General features: G+C 40.2%; 1 protein-coding gene across 8 annotated transcripts in view; it reads left to right on the top strand.

The window, feature by feature from the left end:
- PLEKHG1 (pleckstrin homology and RhoGEF domain containing G1) overlaps positions 1-16,570 on the top strand; it is a 137,995-nt gene that overhangs the window by 117,634 nt on the left and 3,791 nt on the right. For all 8 annotated transcript variants that reach the window (XM_072856119.1, XM_072856117.1, XM_072856112.1 and 5 more), the window contains 13 exons: positions 973-1,019; positions 1,511-1,661; positions 2,650-2,781; positions 5,115-5,297; positions 5,386-5,481; positions 5,596-5,682; positions 7,989-8,022; positions 9,040-9,135; positions 10,475-10,513; positions 10,991-11,013; positions 11,894-12,109; positions 13,643-13,759; positions 14,579-16,253. In XM_072856119.1, coding sequence (XP_072712220.1) covers positions 973-1,019; positions 1,511-1,661; positions 2,650-2,781; positions 5,115-5,297; positions 5,386-5,481; positions 5,596-5,682; positions 7,989-8,022; positions 9,040-9,135; positions 10,475-10,513; positions 10,991-11,013; positions 11,894-12,109; positions 13,643-13,759; positions 14,579-16,253 — 2,896 coding nt within the window. The remainder of the gene's footprint in view (positions 1-972; positions 1,020-1,510; positions 1,662-2,649; positions 2,782-5,114; positions 5,298-5,385; positions 5,482-5,595; positions 5,683-7,988; positions 8,023-9,039; positions 9,136-10,474; positions 10,514-10,990; positions 11,014-11,893; positions 12,110-13,642; positions 13,760-14,578; positions 16,254-16,570) is intronic.

Below are 16,570 nucleotides of genomic sequence, written 5' to 3'. Positions count from 1 at the left end.
TTCTGGAGATGCTTCGAGTGGAAACTGGGGTCTTGTTTACTACTGGAGGATTGCTTTTCATCGGTCTAGGGCTCAGGAAGGAAAGAGTAATTGATTTTGGGAGCACTTTGCTGTTCTGCAGTGCTTGCTTAGTCTTTAGGACTCCAGCAAGCTGCAGAAATTGCCTATTATTTGGGATAGAAGTTGATAGGCAGATGGGAACTTAAAGCACATGGGAATGTTTCTGGAAACCTGTTCTTGCATAGAATTAAATGATGATGATTTAAGGAAAAAATCTTAGGCCAAGGAGGAAAGAAATGAAACTTAGGCTTTTGCCCTGAGAAGCTTGTCAGCATTAAGCGTGGGCAATTTCACTGTGACAGGCAAGTGTGGAAACCCACCTAAATCTAGTTACAACTTGTTTGGGTAATAACTGTCTGCTTTCAGAGAGTCATAATTTACTTGGAAAAAAAAAAAAAATCATATTTGTGGCTTCTAATTTTCACACTTAGAGTGTGCTCAAATGTGGAAGTATTTATAGTTGTTTGAAAATCACACAGGGAACATAACCTGCAAAACTTACTTCTCCCAGTAAGCAGGTGTGTGCTTTAGCACACAAAAAACTAGGTAGTTGCAAGTCAGCTGTTTGAAGGGGGGGCTGGGGGGGGTGGTTGTGGGGGGTTGTTTTCGTTTTTTAAGATGCATAGATTGTCATAAAGGACCTTGGAGGCTCTGTTGCAAAGCCACTTGTTTTATCTCTGTGTAGGTTTCCTTGGTTTTTCCTTCAAGTAAAGGAAAAATCTCCCCCACAAAAATTGAAATTAAATGAATAGGTCTCTGGTAGTGTTAGGACTATCACAGTGAAAGTAGAGAATTCATTGATCAGGAACAGGACGAGGCATTGTCTTGATGTCATCATCTGTATCATGCATACCTGTTAGCTGCTACATTTGGCAAAATCTGAATATGTATAAACCTTTCCTCCCCATGCAGAGTGAAGATTTCCACATATATACGCAGTACTGCACCAACTATCCAAGGTAGGAATTCTGGGTTCCCTTTCTTCATTTGTCCCTTGGCCAGTTTATGTAATGCAAGTTACAGTCTATACAAAAAAAACCAGCTTCTTCCCCTCCCAAATTGGAGGAAGGGTCAAGGAGTTTACCTTTTTTGTAAAAAAAAAAAAAAAAAAAAAAAAAAAAAACCCAAAACAAAAAAAAACAAACCCACAAAATGAAAGTTTTTGGTTTGACTGTTCTTGTCATTCATTGCTATTATCCTCCTTTAGAAAATGATGGTCTTATTCTGCAGTGCTCCAAATATGTAATTCCCAGTAAGAGTGAGTGGTTGCATGTCAAGGGAAAACATAGCTGAATGCACAAGATAACTTAAACCCAACAGAAACAGCAGTGATTGGATTCGGAACCTGCTGCCCCCTTTTACAAGGGAAGAAAGAAACAATTCTTGACTTTACCTACAGACCTAAGGAGACAAAGCCATGTGTCTTAAAGCCATGTATTGATGTTCCCAGGTCGGTGGCTGTGTTGACAGAGTGCATGAGGAACAAGGCGCTGGCTAAGTTCTTCAGAGAACGGCAAGAAGCACTGCAGCATTCTCTGCCCCTGGGCTCCTATCTCTTGAAACCTGTTCAGCGCATCCTCAAGTACCACCTGCTTTTGCATGTAAGCACCCTTTAGAAATGTATTTAGTTTAGGGCTGCTGCACATCAAAGTTCCTGCCTCTGGTACAAGGCTTGACGGTTAGAAAGGTTCTGGGTTTCCTTAAATACTCTTTCTTTTGGGGGTGCTTGATGTCTACATATGGAGACTCTGTCACTTCGCAGCATATGACTATATTTGGAGTGGGGAATTTATGGTAATTGTTTTAGATACATTGAATCAGTCTGTGCATCCAAATAATTAGCTTTTTTTCTTTTTAAAAACTGGTCTGTACTTCTGAAGTTGTTTGGAAGATTCTTGTCATGATTAAACACTTTTGTACACAAATTTGTTGTTCCAATGAAAACAGCATTTTTCCACATGTTGCAATGCTGGGGGTGGTTGAAAGAAGGACTAAATACATATAAACACCCTGATTGGTAAGAATTTTGTGGAGAGGAGTGACTGAGGAAGTGGGAACCCTTTCCATATTCAGTGAATTGAGTTAAGCAAGTTTCGGAAATTCCTGCTTTATTGTTAACGTTTTCCACATATGTTTCCTATTAGAGAGTCATGTTCTAGTGAAGTGTAAAGACACTGATCCTTATTTAAAATGTCTGGTGCTTTTCTGCTCTTCAACTGTAAAGTAATGCCTAGTGTAATTCCATCGGGGTTTTGTAAGTGTGTAGATATGTTCTGCATTTTAAGAAAGCCATTAAACACTGTCTGAAAAGGTCTCCTGTCAGCGTGCTGCGCTCTCGTTCTGTGCCTCTCTGCTCGCATCGGCTGCTGCAAGTATAGTCGCTGCTAAACTGACCGTAAAGGCTTGGCTTTGTTAGTCATCTTGTGTTAATCAAATTGATAACAACATGCAAGAGTAACAAAGGCAGGAACGTTGCATTTGAGTGATCACAATGCAAAGACAAAATAGTACAGATAAAAACATAGTACTGCGTCCGGCTAGAAAAATTTATTTAGAAATAACAGGACTTTTTTTTCCCCTCTGTCTTAGGAAATAGAAAATCACCTTGACAAGGACACTGAGGGCTATGATGTGGTGCTGGATGCCATAGATACAATGCAGAGAGTGGCATGGCATATAAATGACATGAAGAGGAAACATGAACATGCAATCAGGCTCCAAGTGAGTTCCCAAAGAGATTTTATGGGTGTTTGTGAGCTGTTTTTGTCAATATATATGCCATTAACATTTTTTAGTTTATCTTTTCTTTTAATCTTTGTCAGTCATAATTTAGACTCCTGTGGAGTATGCCTGTGGCTGTTTGATCTTAGAAACCATGGTCATAGCTGCTGCAGGAAAATCTCAGACATCTCTACCCTACAAGCAGCATCCTGTAAAGCATTTATTTTGCAGTAATATGGAACTTAAGATAACTTTTCTTTCTTCCTTTCCCTCAATTGTACAGCACTGCTGTACAACCCTAGGGCATGGCTTTGTTCAGAAATCCTGTGGTTTCCGATTTCTGCCCTTTGTACTGATTAATTTTGTTTTGAGGCGTTTCTTGTGCTTCTTCTTGTTTAAGTACTTTCCTCTTGGGCTTTTGAAGACTCATTATCAGTTGCTTTGTGAAACATATAAACCTAGAAACATGATGGTTAGAAAAAGGTTAACTTTGCTTCAAATGAAGAATTTTTCAGGAGAAAACAAAAGCTACACCCTGAGTAACTTTTGGCATCAAGAGCAAGCTCTTTTGTAGACTTGTTCCAGGTCTTTCATTCTGTTTCAGACTTCCCAGTGAATCACGATTTTACTTTACATTTTCATCAGCAGTATTTATATTGCTTTAAGAAAACTGGGGGGATTTTTTAATTTATAAAAGGGAGTGATAGGCTTATACCATTCCAGAAATCTACGTCATGTTATTCTTTGCCTTTTTTTTCTTTTTAATGTAAACGCAACTTATTGGCCCTCATTTTTTGTGGTTTGTTGGTTTTTTTGTTGTTTACATGTAGGGAGAACAGGGTTCATTTGATAACATCTTGCCTGCAGCAGTGTAACTTTTGCCACACATTGCTGGAAATGCAGTCTGCTATAAAACTGGGTAATGATAACCAGTAATATTTGGCAATAAAAAGGGTTAAATGCTTTTGGAAGAAAGGATTTTTTTTTAATTTATTGAGCTCACCTGGCAAACGTATGGGGTTGTGGAAAATGTTTTTGTTCATAGTTACCCTTTAAAAACGTAAAATCTGTTTCTGCAGCCATAAGGATAGGTCTTCTGTGGGCTATCACACTGCCATTCGGTCTGTAATGCTGCAAGTACTGCGACAGCAGTTCCTGCGCAAAGTCTCCCGCAACAGTGGTGGATTTGATCCCTGTGCTATACCCTGACTTATTTACAAGTTCCTGGAGAGATCTGATAAAATGCAACTTTTTAAATTTGTTACGTTTAAATTTTTTTTTATAACGGTCTTGTGTATAGTCCAAAGTCTACTACTTTGGGGTTTTCTTTCTGTGAATGCTCTAGGCTGCATTTGAGCTTCAAATGTACTGAGATGTTTTCTAGCTGAATGCTGTATTAAAGTGTAATGTCCTAGAGAGACCAGCCTAGGATGAGGAAATCTGTCCCTGCTTTGCTAATGCTGCCAGGTTTAAAGTCCGATGGATGTTTTTAAAGATTTCCTTAGTTAAGGTTTAGTTTGCTTTTAGAATTTGCTGTCCCATGCTTAAGTCCTATGTCATTGCCACTGACAGAAAAAATGAGCAACTCAAGAAAACCAGAACAGCCATAGCTAAGTGACACAGGCTTGTGAAGATGTTATTAGATGTTTCTCCAGCCTTTTTTTAATTAAGTAATAAATAAGGTGAGAAATATCTATGGTATGTATACAAATCATTAAAAATACAAATAAATCTTCATCTTCAAATGATCGGTTGACCAAATCACTTCTGGTCCTTTAGTCTTCTGAGAAACTTCTCTTCTATCTGAACACCTCACAGAAGTGTCTTCTGTGGTGGGCCTATAGGACATGGACAAGGAGTAGTTATTCATTCAGTGGGGGACCACACAACTTCAGGAGGATAGCCAGGGTGAGAGGGAAATGTTAAGAGGGTTTGGTTAGGTACATAGAGGGGAGAGGGGAGCAGGCACGAGAGAGACTGATGACTGAATTACAGACCATTTTCCATCTCTGCAAGTCCAGGGAGATGAGGTTGTACTCTTTCATTACAGGCTGCCCCAGGGAGCTCAGGACTCTTTGCTGGGTCCACACAGAGGCAGCAACCAGTACTCGGGAGGGAATGTTTTAGTCTGGGCTTAGCAATAGGCCTCCAAGCACCTGGCTGCAATGTTGCACATAACCTAGCGACCTCAGCACTGGTGTATGATGACTTTCTGCTGTTGGATGCTGAACGTTATATAGGAGAGTGGGAATGGCCTCAGCGGATTGTTTGAGTCTTCATTTCAGTAAGATCTCTGAAATGAACGTTGGTGGTTCTTCTTTGATCTGTTGCAGGAGATACAGAGTTTGCTCACTAACTGGAAAGGACCAGACCTCACGAGTTACGGGGAGCTGGTGTTAGAAGGAACGTTTCGCATTCAGCGAGCCAAAAATGAGCGCACGTTGTTCCTCTTTGACAAGCTTCTGCTAATTACAAAAAAGAGAGATGAAATGTTTGCATACAAAGCTCACATACTGGTACGTCAGAGAGCAGGTGGTAATGTGCTGTCTTGAGGTCTCCCCAAAACTCTTCTGTGATTCACATCATTGCCTCTCTTTGTTACAGTGTGGGAACCTGATGCTTGTTGAAGTAATACCAAAGGAACCACTTAGCTTTAGTGTCTTCCACTACAAAAATCCCAAGATGCAACATACTGTCCAGGTATGACAGAAACTTCCCTGCCCACTGCGTAACCTGGCTGATGACCGTATGCTATTCCTGACCCTGCATAGTGCAGTAATGCATTTTCTCATGGTGCTACAACTTTTTTATCAGGCAAAGTCGCAGCAAGACAAGCGCCTTTGGATTCTTCACTTGAAGAGGTTAATTCTAGAAAATCATCCTGCTAAAATTCCTGCCAAGGTAAAAATTTTAAAAAAACAAAACAAGACAACAACAAAAAAACCCCCAAAAATGCAAAACACCACATTGTGTGTGTACTAACTTAAAGCAGTCTTGTTAGCTGCAAGATGCGTGGCAATTTACAGAAAGTTTAGACTCCAGGAGGTTAATTAACATGTTGTTTCCTTATGTCTTTGAAAGTTCCTCAAAATTAATGGAAAAGTTCTACTATAAGCATCTACAGGGCTTCGTATAGGAGTAGAATAATTTAACTGGGTTAGCAGCATTGCTGTCCATATTAGGATTTGCACGCTAAGACATGAGTAACAGCTGCAATGTCAGAAAGCTTGACTATAAGAGAATACCTTAGCTTGATACTGCCTGTCTACACAACACCGACGTGTGCTAATTGCAGCATGTGTAGACATTACAAGCTAATTTTAATCTGTCTTGGTTAGATATCATAGCAGTGAAGCCATTGGCAGCATGCACTTCACTTTACAAATACACACACCCATCCTGAACCCTGCATCCTTAGCTGGGACATCGAGGCCCTTTTTGGTGAGATAGCAAGTAAGCTTTATGCCAGAGAAAATGAGGCACTGATATATTCATGGCTGTAATGTCTTGGAGTAGGGAAACCTGGTCCTTTTATTTATGAAATCATGTCTTAGAGCTCCAGGTGATGCTTCCCAGTGTAGCATATTGCACCTCTCAAAGGGTATTAACCCTAGTTAACTCATGACACAGCAGCCACTGACTCATGTGGAAGCAGGATTTTTTTTCTGACACCACCCCTCCCCCCCCGAGTTTACTGCTTTTTTTTTTTTTCAGTATTAGTTTCACTGATCGATTTCCCTGACTTTTTTTTCCACTGAGTTTTATGCTGTAATGGCTGAAAAATGTTACCTGAGACTGACATACATGGTGCTGTACTAACTCTTATTTTCAACAGTTCAACAAAAACAGAATTATGGGAGAAAAAAGCCCTAGCAGTTGCTATTACTAATTCTCCTCTTATCTTTTTGTTGACAGAGTTTATCAAAGGTATAATGTTTATGCTAGTATCTATGCTTACAATGTAAATACTCATTGCAGTTTATGAGGTTGTAAAAAAAATACTACAGCATGATCTCAGCTTTTGTATCAAGTTTTTTTTTCTTACTTCTCATTGGATTTTTTTTTTAATCTGGAAAAAATGTGTAACCAAAAATATAATGCCATTTTCCACTCAGAGAAATAATTTCACTTGAGAAAGGAAAAGTCTAACCAAATAAATCTCTGAGGTTGTCTGCACTTTTTTTAATTTTTTTTTTTTTTTGACAAACCAGTAGTTGCTAGTTATGAGACTTCTCTCCGCCCAGCTTTTGGAGGATTTAATAGTAGTCCACATGTGACACCTGGTGGAATATTACTGAACTGCACCTGTAGAAGGAGAAGCAGGTTGCATAGGATATTTCATTTGTTTGTTTTCTTACTTATGATGTGATACACTTGATAAAACATCCAGATTCTTTTTCCTATTAAAAAAAGTGACAAATTTTAAGCAGTCATGAGACACTTTTTATCCAGGTTCAATCTTACTTAAACCAAATGTTGATTTATTTTTTTTAATAGCCATTCCTCAAGGAAACTCTTAAAGGAAGCAAGGTTGATAGCATTTTCTGTGCCAACTTCAGAGTTGAAAGATAATAAAGGAGTTAAGCTATATGATTTTTAGGGAGGAAATGTTCTGTGAATCACAAAAAAAAAAAGGCGATTCCCAGATACTAGAGCCAGTCTTGTGCTGCTCCCAGCAGAACATGGAGACGTGTATCGACGGCTCTAAGTTCTGGGACTTGCAGAGAGATCTCTGGAGGGTTAAGTCTCCATGGAGGAGACCCATCCTGTGCAGCATGATCTCAGCACAGCATAGCCCCTATCTTTGAAGCCAAAGTAGTTTTTGCGGTCAGATGTGCCACCGCTACATCCTCCAGAAACTCCTCGCACCAGGGCTGCGGTAGGTACGCGCTCCTCCCCTTGCCCTGCCAGAAGGGAGGTGGGCAGGCAAGACGGAGCTGCCGGGTGAAGTGAACAACAGGTTTTTGTGTGAAGCCCTGAAGATAAGCTCTGATAAGCTCCTGCCAGCAAAATTCCTGACAGCACACATGTAATGTGTCCAACGCACAGAGAAAGACAGAAAATAACACTGCTAACCATATTTATTAGTTCAAAAATTAAACTTGCTGCTGTTTACATATAAACTCACTACTGTCTGTAATATGCAATGTACTTTGTCCTTCTACTTACAGTTTAACTTTTTCATATGTTACTTTTTTCTTTTTCAGGCCAAGCAGGCAATTCTAGAAATGGATGCCATTCGTAAGTTGGTTCTTTTTCACTTTTGTTTTAAAAAATGAATAACGCCATCTTCAAAATTTGGCTTTAACTGCTGGTTTCATCTGAGACAGAAGGCGGCCAGGCTTATGTTCCTTGAATTATGACCTTACTGGAAAACCCCAAATTGGGTGCAGATCCTGTGGAGCTCTGTAGGCATTGGGCTGACTGATCTGCAACCAATAAGTTACATCTCATGATGAGCAAGGAAGAGGCAGATAAGACCACCTATAAGCACTGGCTGCTCTCTTTTGCTTACTCCGTGCTGACTAAATGTATGATCTTTCCTGTGTTGTAGCATAAACTCCTTCTGGCTAGGTCCCACTGAAGGGCTAGCAATAAGCAAACACAGCTTGAAGTATGTAGCAGTGTTACGACTTCGTGCTGGCAAACCTGCAGCTGGAGGACAGCGAGGCTTGTGCTTACGTCTGAAGAGTTTACCTGTGTGTGTCCCAGGGGCCAGCATTAGAAAGCACGTGTGATGCTGCTGTCTGCGCTCCGAGTGCAGTCCCATCTGCGCGGTCTCTGCTGTTGCATCTTCTGCTTGCTGCCTTTGCTGGTGCAAGCTTCGTTAGCTCTTCATGTTGCCATTGATCCCTAGCAGTGTAGGGAAATGAGAAAAATAGTCCTATGATATAAATGCTGAGGAAGTCTTGGAGTAAAGCGGGCTTGTTGCTTATTTACGTAGCTGCTGGTGTAGAGGATTGGTCAGGAAGGCTCTGACTGAGAAACTGGCAAAGAAACATGATGATGGTGGATAAATGTTGCTGGGTTAGCCATCTGCAGCAAGGCACAACTGACTGGGCAAAGCGTTTCCATGGCTGGGCGGTTAACAGCTACCCTACAGCAGCATATCGTGCTTGTGTTGCCTCAGGCTCTGATGAAGTGCCGCTGTATCAGTCATAAAGGGACGATGGCACTGCCTCCAAAGAGAGCTGCCGAGGCGTGTGAAGTGACACCCTTGTCACTCTCTTATTCCTTGTGCCTCTGCTTGTTCCACAGATCACCCAGGCTTCCACTATAGCCCCGAGGGAGAACTGAAATCATCGTACCAGCCTAAAGAAGGCACTGCTCCTCACAGAGTGAGAAGGAAATCAGGTGAATAAATTCCTTTACCACCAAGATGACAAAAGGAAAAACAAGCAGGGTTGTTTAGGGTTGGGTGAGGCTGGGCATGTGGAATTGGTCTTTAACCTGCACTCCATGCAGGTTTAACATGGCACAGTATCTCTCAGATAAGGGTGGAGCATCTTATTAGCCATTTGTTGTTTGTGTGATTTATTTTTTTTATCCACTGTTCGCATTTAATTTCATGGATATACATTCCTAATGGTGGATGCAACAAAAAAAATGGTTGGTACTTTCTAATGGATAAAAGAATGCATATGCAGGAAAGCCAGTCACATTAAGTAATGTGAAATGGAAATCTGACATTTCCCCCCCACCCCCGTAATAATTACTATCTCAGAAGTGGTTCCATCCTGATTATGATAGGCTTATTATTTCAAAACATCATTACTATCTTTACTTAGTGTGATGTCTGCCTTATGGATAATAGAGATTTGAGAGGTGGTTATGCTGACTTCAGGTTTTTTTTCCTCCTAGCTCAAACGTACATCCATAATTACTGTTAGTTTCCTCTTGAAGCCACTACCAATGTCTGTGTAGTTGGGTGACTTCATATTGCAGTCACTGTGTTCCCCTCTTCAGCTTCTTAAGGACCTTTCCAATTTGGAGTGTGTAACATTGTGTATTGGGAGTGACTTAAGGTTCGTGAGAGTATTGATGCAGTGATTTATCATACAGTAGCATTTGTGTCTGAAAAACAAGCAAGTTTTAATTACCTTTCAGGCATCTTGTCCCTGCTCTGCAGGGGGCTTGGACTAGATGACCTGTAAAGGACCCTTCCAATCCAAAGCATTCTATAATTCTATGATTCTGTGGTCTTCCTTTGTTTCTGAGGTGCAGGATTGCATAGGTGCTGCTTTGTCTGTAAAAGGAATAATTGAAAATACTGATCAAATGGCCTCCTATGTAACGTTCCACTACTTACACTTTTAAAGCCCTGCTAAGCTGTTGGTACCTCATACATATTTCTAATAGGAAACCTCCAGCAACTTAAAGCAATAACAGAGATAACCAAGTCTTTTGAAACCAGGAATCTTATGGGATAAAAATTTATGTGTGGCTTCTTGTATGGAGGGCAGCTGCTATTGCATTAAGAAACATCTATGTTCTTTGGTAACAGCTGTGGGTTTGACACTTCAATAAATACCTTTTTTGTGAGGAAATTGGGTGATTAAGAAATTAAAATGCGGCTTCAGTGCAAGGGCTCAGAAGCTTAAGTTTTGGTATCCGTGTTATAAAAAGTTGGCCAAGATGCCCATAGCTTTCTTTGAGATGCTGGAGTGCTTAAACATGTTTTTGTCTTTTTCAGAACCCTCATCTAGAGTCCATAAAGTTTTGAAGTCAAGCGGTAAGCTACTTCGTCTACTGTTTATTGACCCAGTGTTTCTGTACGTTGTAGAACAAGTAAAGATGGATCCTTTTCTCCTATAACTTTCCCTAAATACATTTTGGGGGGCAGGGGGGGAGGAGGAGGAAGTGTGCAGAGAAAACAAAACGTTAGCGTTTAAATCTGATGTTTGCTTTTCCTCACTGGGGTTCTGGTCCTGTAAACATACCAGCAACTGAACACACAGAGTCTTGGCCATTGCGAGTAGTTGCTTGTGTCATATCAGTGTTGCAGAATCAGGACCTCAAGTGGAACTGTCATAAAGCTCATGCTGCCTCTGTTTTATCAGAGACCCTATAGTCTGTTTGCTCAATTGCTGCTGCGTTTAACCCCCTTTTGGGAATTTGTGATTGGGATACTAGGGTAGCATTAAAATGGGTATAGACTGACACCAGTTTGATTATTCACTTATGATGAAGTATATGTTTCTGTTTTCAGATATAAGTCCAGATATGCAGAAGGTAGGCCCTTTCTTATATTTCTTGTTTTAGCACATTCAAATGACTTAGAGCATGGTATTTACTCTAGAATCTGCATCTTCTTGGTTGTGTTGATTTTAAGAACGGAAACAAAACCATGAATGTTGTTTACAGTCTCCAATAAGATTACTGGAATGAAAGCAATAGAAATACAGCTAACTATTTCAGGAATATCTAATAAAGAAAAAATGAATGATCCATATATTGTTGTACTTTATAATACAGTGCAATCAATTACTAATGCTATAGGGTACTTAAAAATACCACTATAATCATGGAAGTGCTGTGTATAAAGATAGTGTTTATTCTTTGGAGCATATTGTCTTTGCATTTATTAAATAAGACTGGAAAATTTCAGCTTATTCTGATATAAGTATCAGATATATAAATCATGACATATGACAAAACAGCAGATAAAACTTAAGCAGATGGAAATGAGCATTTCTAATTTTTACATTTTCTGTAAGAATTTGTAATGAAGTTCCCAGTGCAGTTTGAAAGTCTCATGTTGAATTTCAGGTCCTAGGGTTTTATTTGAGATGGAATCTAAAGTGAGGGTGTGTGGAAGATTTACAAACAGGGTACATTAGGTATGACTTCACTGGGATGCCATAACACTGAAGCCCATGATTGGGGTGGGGGTTTTTGCATATATTTTCTATATATTCTATGGAAATATGTTGTTCTAAATATTCTATGGAAAAATACTGATTGCTTTACTTATTTCTTTATAAATTTCATTTCAGTGCAGCTGACTGAACGTAGCTTAAACGCTGTCTATAAGTCTGATGTAAAACAGTGTCTTACTAAAATATATAGTCTCTATAAACTTCTAATCAAAGTTTTGTGGGTTTTTTTTAAGCGGATCAATATTGAAGGAGCCCTACTATCTCAAGCCACCAAACTAGGATCAAATGAAGCCCTGCTGAATTCTAGGAAGAAGGTTCCATTGGAACCCAGTGGGCTGGAGAGCCTTCAAGACTCCATTGAGCCAGCCTACAGCAGCGATCAGGACGAAAATCTTCAGACTTCTGCTACGGAACAAATTGATGCCGATGATGAAGAAGAGTCTGAACAGGTAGGAAAAAGAAGGGAAAAAATAAAATCCTTTTTTCCTGGGGAGGATGGAAGAGGGATTAACATTATCTGTAAAACAGCAAAGAGGCAGGAATGTGTTACAAGTGTTTACAACTTTCTCTCCTTAGAAATATTTTTATTTAGACCTCACACAACTCTCTTTTGCATTTTAGCAGAGTAGATGTAAAATTAGCCCCTACACAGAGGAAGAAATCCCCACTGCTTGAAAGAGATTTTACTTAGTCCTTTGCAGTCCTCAAGCCTAGTTCTGACAGAAAGCTGTTGCTTTTACCTGTTGTGCACAACTGACCTTTCCTTGCTCCTCCAGCTGATGATGCCGTGAAAAAAACCTTTTTAGGCCACATGCAGAGACAGTGCCTTCAGGTCTCCAAAGGAAGGACTTGAATATTAAGTTAGGATTCAGGCAGTGCCACATGTGATGTGATGTTTCTTGACCCGTGAGCTGCTGGCAATAGCTAGGAACATGTGAATTTTAATATGAGAAGTTGTGAGTAGGATTTCTGAAAATGAGAGTCTTTGTCTGTTACTGCTGCACAGGTGATAGTTTTCCCCACTCTGTATGATGTTTCCACGCATGTGTAGTACTTCCGAAAGACTAAAACCCCAGCTTTGAAATGTGGCTGTATTAAAGAATCTAGATTTTCAATTTGTTTGGTTTATTTGATGCTGAGGTCATATCCTTGTGTGGTCCATTTATTTTGTGAATTATCCAAAACCTATTACTGAAATTCTTTTTGAAGATTACTGCACATTTCCTCTTTGAAATTACACTATTTGCATTGTAAATCTTTGATAAAATAGTGTCCTGTATCAGCGTAGTGCAGTGTCTTGTAATTTTCCCTCTTCCTGACGTGAGTAAGTACAAAAGAATGAGTAAGTGCAAAAGAATACCGCTGTAAAAATGTATAAGAGTAGCTTAGTGTTTAATCCTAGGTGTGGCAACAATACCTTCTCAGATTCCGCCTGTTCCCACCATGCATACCCTTCACTCTGAGTTAATTTGGACACTACCGAACACATAACATGTTTGTTGTTTTCTTTGTTGGGTTTTTTTTCTGGGAAGTTGGATGACAGTATATTTTTTAGTTTAGACCTCTTTCTGGTTTTCAAGACTGCAAATGATAGTGAGGCTATCCCCTCCCCTTTTTAAAACCAAAAATAACTTTGAAAATTGAATTTTGGTGTGACCATCTTCTTCTGTTATAACTTTGGCTGCGAGATTAAGCCCTTTCCCTTGTCCAGTTTCTATGTATTCTTTTACATCTATATTTTTATACAGAGATTCTGCTTTCAACCCCTTTTGGCAAGCTGTATGGATTGATACCATTTAATTGGTTGTTGTAAAGAAAGTTTTCTAGGCTCTGAATTATTCTTGTAGCAGTGCTCTGACTACTCATGAGCATTTTGTCCTTCTGGTTTGGCCTGTTCTAGCTGCTAGTAATTCTTCTGAACAAGACTGTACAAAGAACTAGATTTTATTACCCGTCCCTTGATCTTTTCTTTTAAATCACAGGGAGTACAGCAAAACTCATTGCAGAAATCGAAAGGGGGAAGAAAAAGACTTAATAGTCAAGCTGCTGAAAATGTTGAAAAACGGAGAAGTATTAATCTCAACAAGTGTGAAACACAGGTATATAATTTTGTTTTTTACTTCTATTTTGCTATGCATCATAGATATGTCAAAGCAATCTGTGTTTTTCCTGGGCAGACAGATAAGTCATCTTCTGTTTATGTCACATATTAATATTCATATCATTGAAATATTCATCTGTATAATGAAAGACTGTTCTTTTTGGGGCAGGGAAAAAAAACAACTAACCAAACCAATCAGCATTAACTTAAGCCAAAAGGAATTATCTTTCCCTCTCTTTCCCAACCTCTGGCCAGGAACATCTACAGCATTCTTCATGTTAGCATTAGCAGGCATATGGCCTTGCTGTAAATTAGATCTGCTAGCTGAGCGGGATGAAAACTTAGTCCAAAAAGGAAATGAAATTTTCACTGGCATGTTCCAGAGAGCATAACATACTTTTCTGCTAGGGTTATAGGCAAGGGGAAAGGGAGGAGAACAAAACTTTTGGCACAAGTCCAGAGTCAGATTAGCTTAATCCAACTGTGAAACTGCAGAGTTAGCATAAAAGGTTTAATCTAACTCCTGCCAAACAAATTTGCCTTTAATTACTCATGTGTTAACATAAGCCAGTGTCTTGTATTTGAAGTAAGATGTTATTAAATGCCAAGAGTGAACTCTGAGCCATGGTAAGGATTAGGTGGCATTGCCACCTTGGCTCCCTGGCTCTCTAGAGAGGAGCCTGCTCACCCTGCCCATCTTCACCTGACTCTGTGCTGCAGGACACGCTGGTGCTAGGGCAATTCTGTGAATGGAGGGAATCACTGTATTGTTGCAGGGGATAGGCTAATGTTACCTGCATGTTTCAAATCTTCACAGAGCTCCAAGGACCCTTCAGATGAAGAGTCAACCCAGTTGAATACTGATCTTCCATTTTCCTGCACAGCTAGACAGCCACAGTTGCCTAGACAATTCAGCACACCCCAGAGCAACTCGCTAATCATGAATATCCTGGGAGGAAGTACCTCTGTCAGAAACATCTGGACTGACCATCAGATCAGGCAGGCATTGTTTCCCAGCCGGCGTCCACCTTACGAGAATGAAGATGATGAAGACGATTATCAGATGTTTGTACCATCAGTGTCTACATCCAACGCTAGTTCAGCTGTCGGTGGAGAAAGGAGGGGTTCTTCTGGGCGGCCATGCAGCTGGCACTTGGGGGTAGCGCATCAAAACGAGACTTCCAGCCCCACTCGTCACAAAATTGTTAGGCGGGCCAGTAGTGCTGGTGAAAGTAACACGTGTCCAGCCAGCGCAAGGTATAAAATGGGGGAGCGCAGTTCTCGAAGGGAAGTGAAGAGAGCAGAGGTGAGCAGTATGAATGCGTATCCCGAATCTTCAGAGGAGCTGACCATCGATGACATTGAACATGTTTATGATAATATAAGCTATGAAGACTTAAAGCTGATGGGTCTGACAAGAAGGGAGGAGACAGACCGTGGTCCCCAGAGATCTGCTAGAGACTCTCTCTATGAGGCTGAAAACAAAAGCAGCTTAGATTCACCCTCCAAAAAGAGGACAGCAAATCAAAACAGAGCCTCCATTCGTGCTAGTAGGGATGAGATACTACTTAGTAGAGAAGCACCTACTTCAAGTTTGGATGAGCTCCGGATCGTTGAAGACAACATCTATGACACCATAGTGCTTCCAGAAACGCCACTATTGAATTTTAAATGTGACCCCTTAAAATGCTCTAAAAGGCAGAGTTTTCTGGGCCTGGAAAAAGACTTTGCATATTGTGACAATCTACAGCAGTTTGTTTCTGAAGAGAGTCTCCAGTTCAGTGAAGATGAAAGTCCTTACCATCATGTTCCTGTCGACAATGACTATTTGAGCTTAGTAGATAGCTCCTCCAACTCAGATTCACTCTCCCATAAGTCTGCAGCAGATAAACTCTCAGAAGAAGTAGATGAGATTTGGAATGACCTGGAGAACTACATCAAGAAGAATGAGGAAAAGACAAGAGACCGTCTACTTGCAGCCTTTCCTGTTTGTAAAGATGATATGCAGGAAAGGTTGCACGCTGGTAGTACACCCGAACTGAGTAAAGATGTAGAGTACTCACTGTCTACTCTCTCTCTGCCAGAAACTCCTGTTTTCACTAAAACTGTGAAGCCCAGGGCTGCCACCTTAAGCGAGGCTAATCTCAGGCTTGAAGACACTACACCATGCAAGGAGAACTCTTTTATGAGTCTGAACAGATCTTCTTTCTCCAGTGAGATGCCTTTTGTTGATAGTCCATATGAATCTGCCAATAGTGTTCTGTCCAGTGCGCATACAGAGGGCATGGAAAATGACTTGGCTGTTGTGGATAAAACAAAGAACAGAGTTTTTATGATGGCAAGGCAGTACAGTCAAAAAATTAAGAAGGCTAACCAGCTTTTGAAAGTTAAAAGTCCAGAGCAGGAACAGCAAGCTAGCAGACAACAGAAACTGAAACACAAAGATCTTGCTGCCATTCTGGAGGAGAAGAAACAAGGTGGTCCTGCTATTGGTATGTCAAAAATATTTCTATGCACATATATTTCTTTAGTAACTTTCAGTGAAATTTGTGTTCTGAATTGGAAGATTATGATTTTTCCCCACCTTACTAGTTGAGTATCAGTATTGCATTTTCTGTGTTACCACTGAAATGAGCTTTTGTGACTGCTTCTAACATGAGTAGTCCTTTATATCGCAACAAGTTCTTGTTGTTACTTGATAAAATTCGGAATAAATAGCGGGGTAGTGTCAGGAAAGATCAATTCAGCTTAGGCTGGAAATAGAACTTATGCCTGAAGCACTATTGGCCTCTTTACAGAAAAGCAGTTA

This window comes from Ciconia boyciana, chromosome 3, assembly GCF_034638445.1.
Source record: "Ciconia boyciana chromosome 3, ASM3463844v1, whole genome shotgun sequence".
In the NCBI taxonomy this organism is placed as follows: Eukaryota; Metazoa; Chordata; class Aves; order Ciconiiformes; family Ciconiidae; genus Ciconia; species Ciconia boyciana.
Note: the sequence above shows the minus strand (reverse complement) of the source record. Positions and strands in the feature narration are given on the sequence as shown.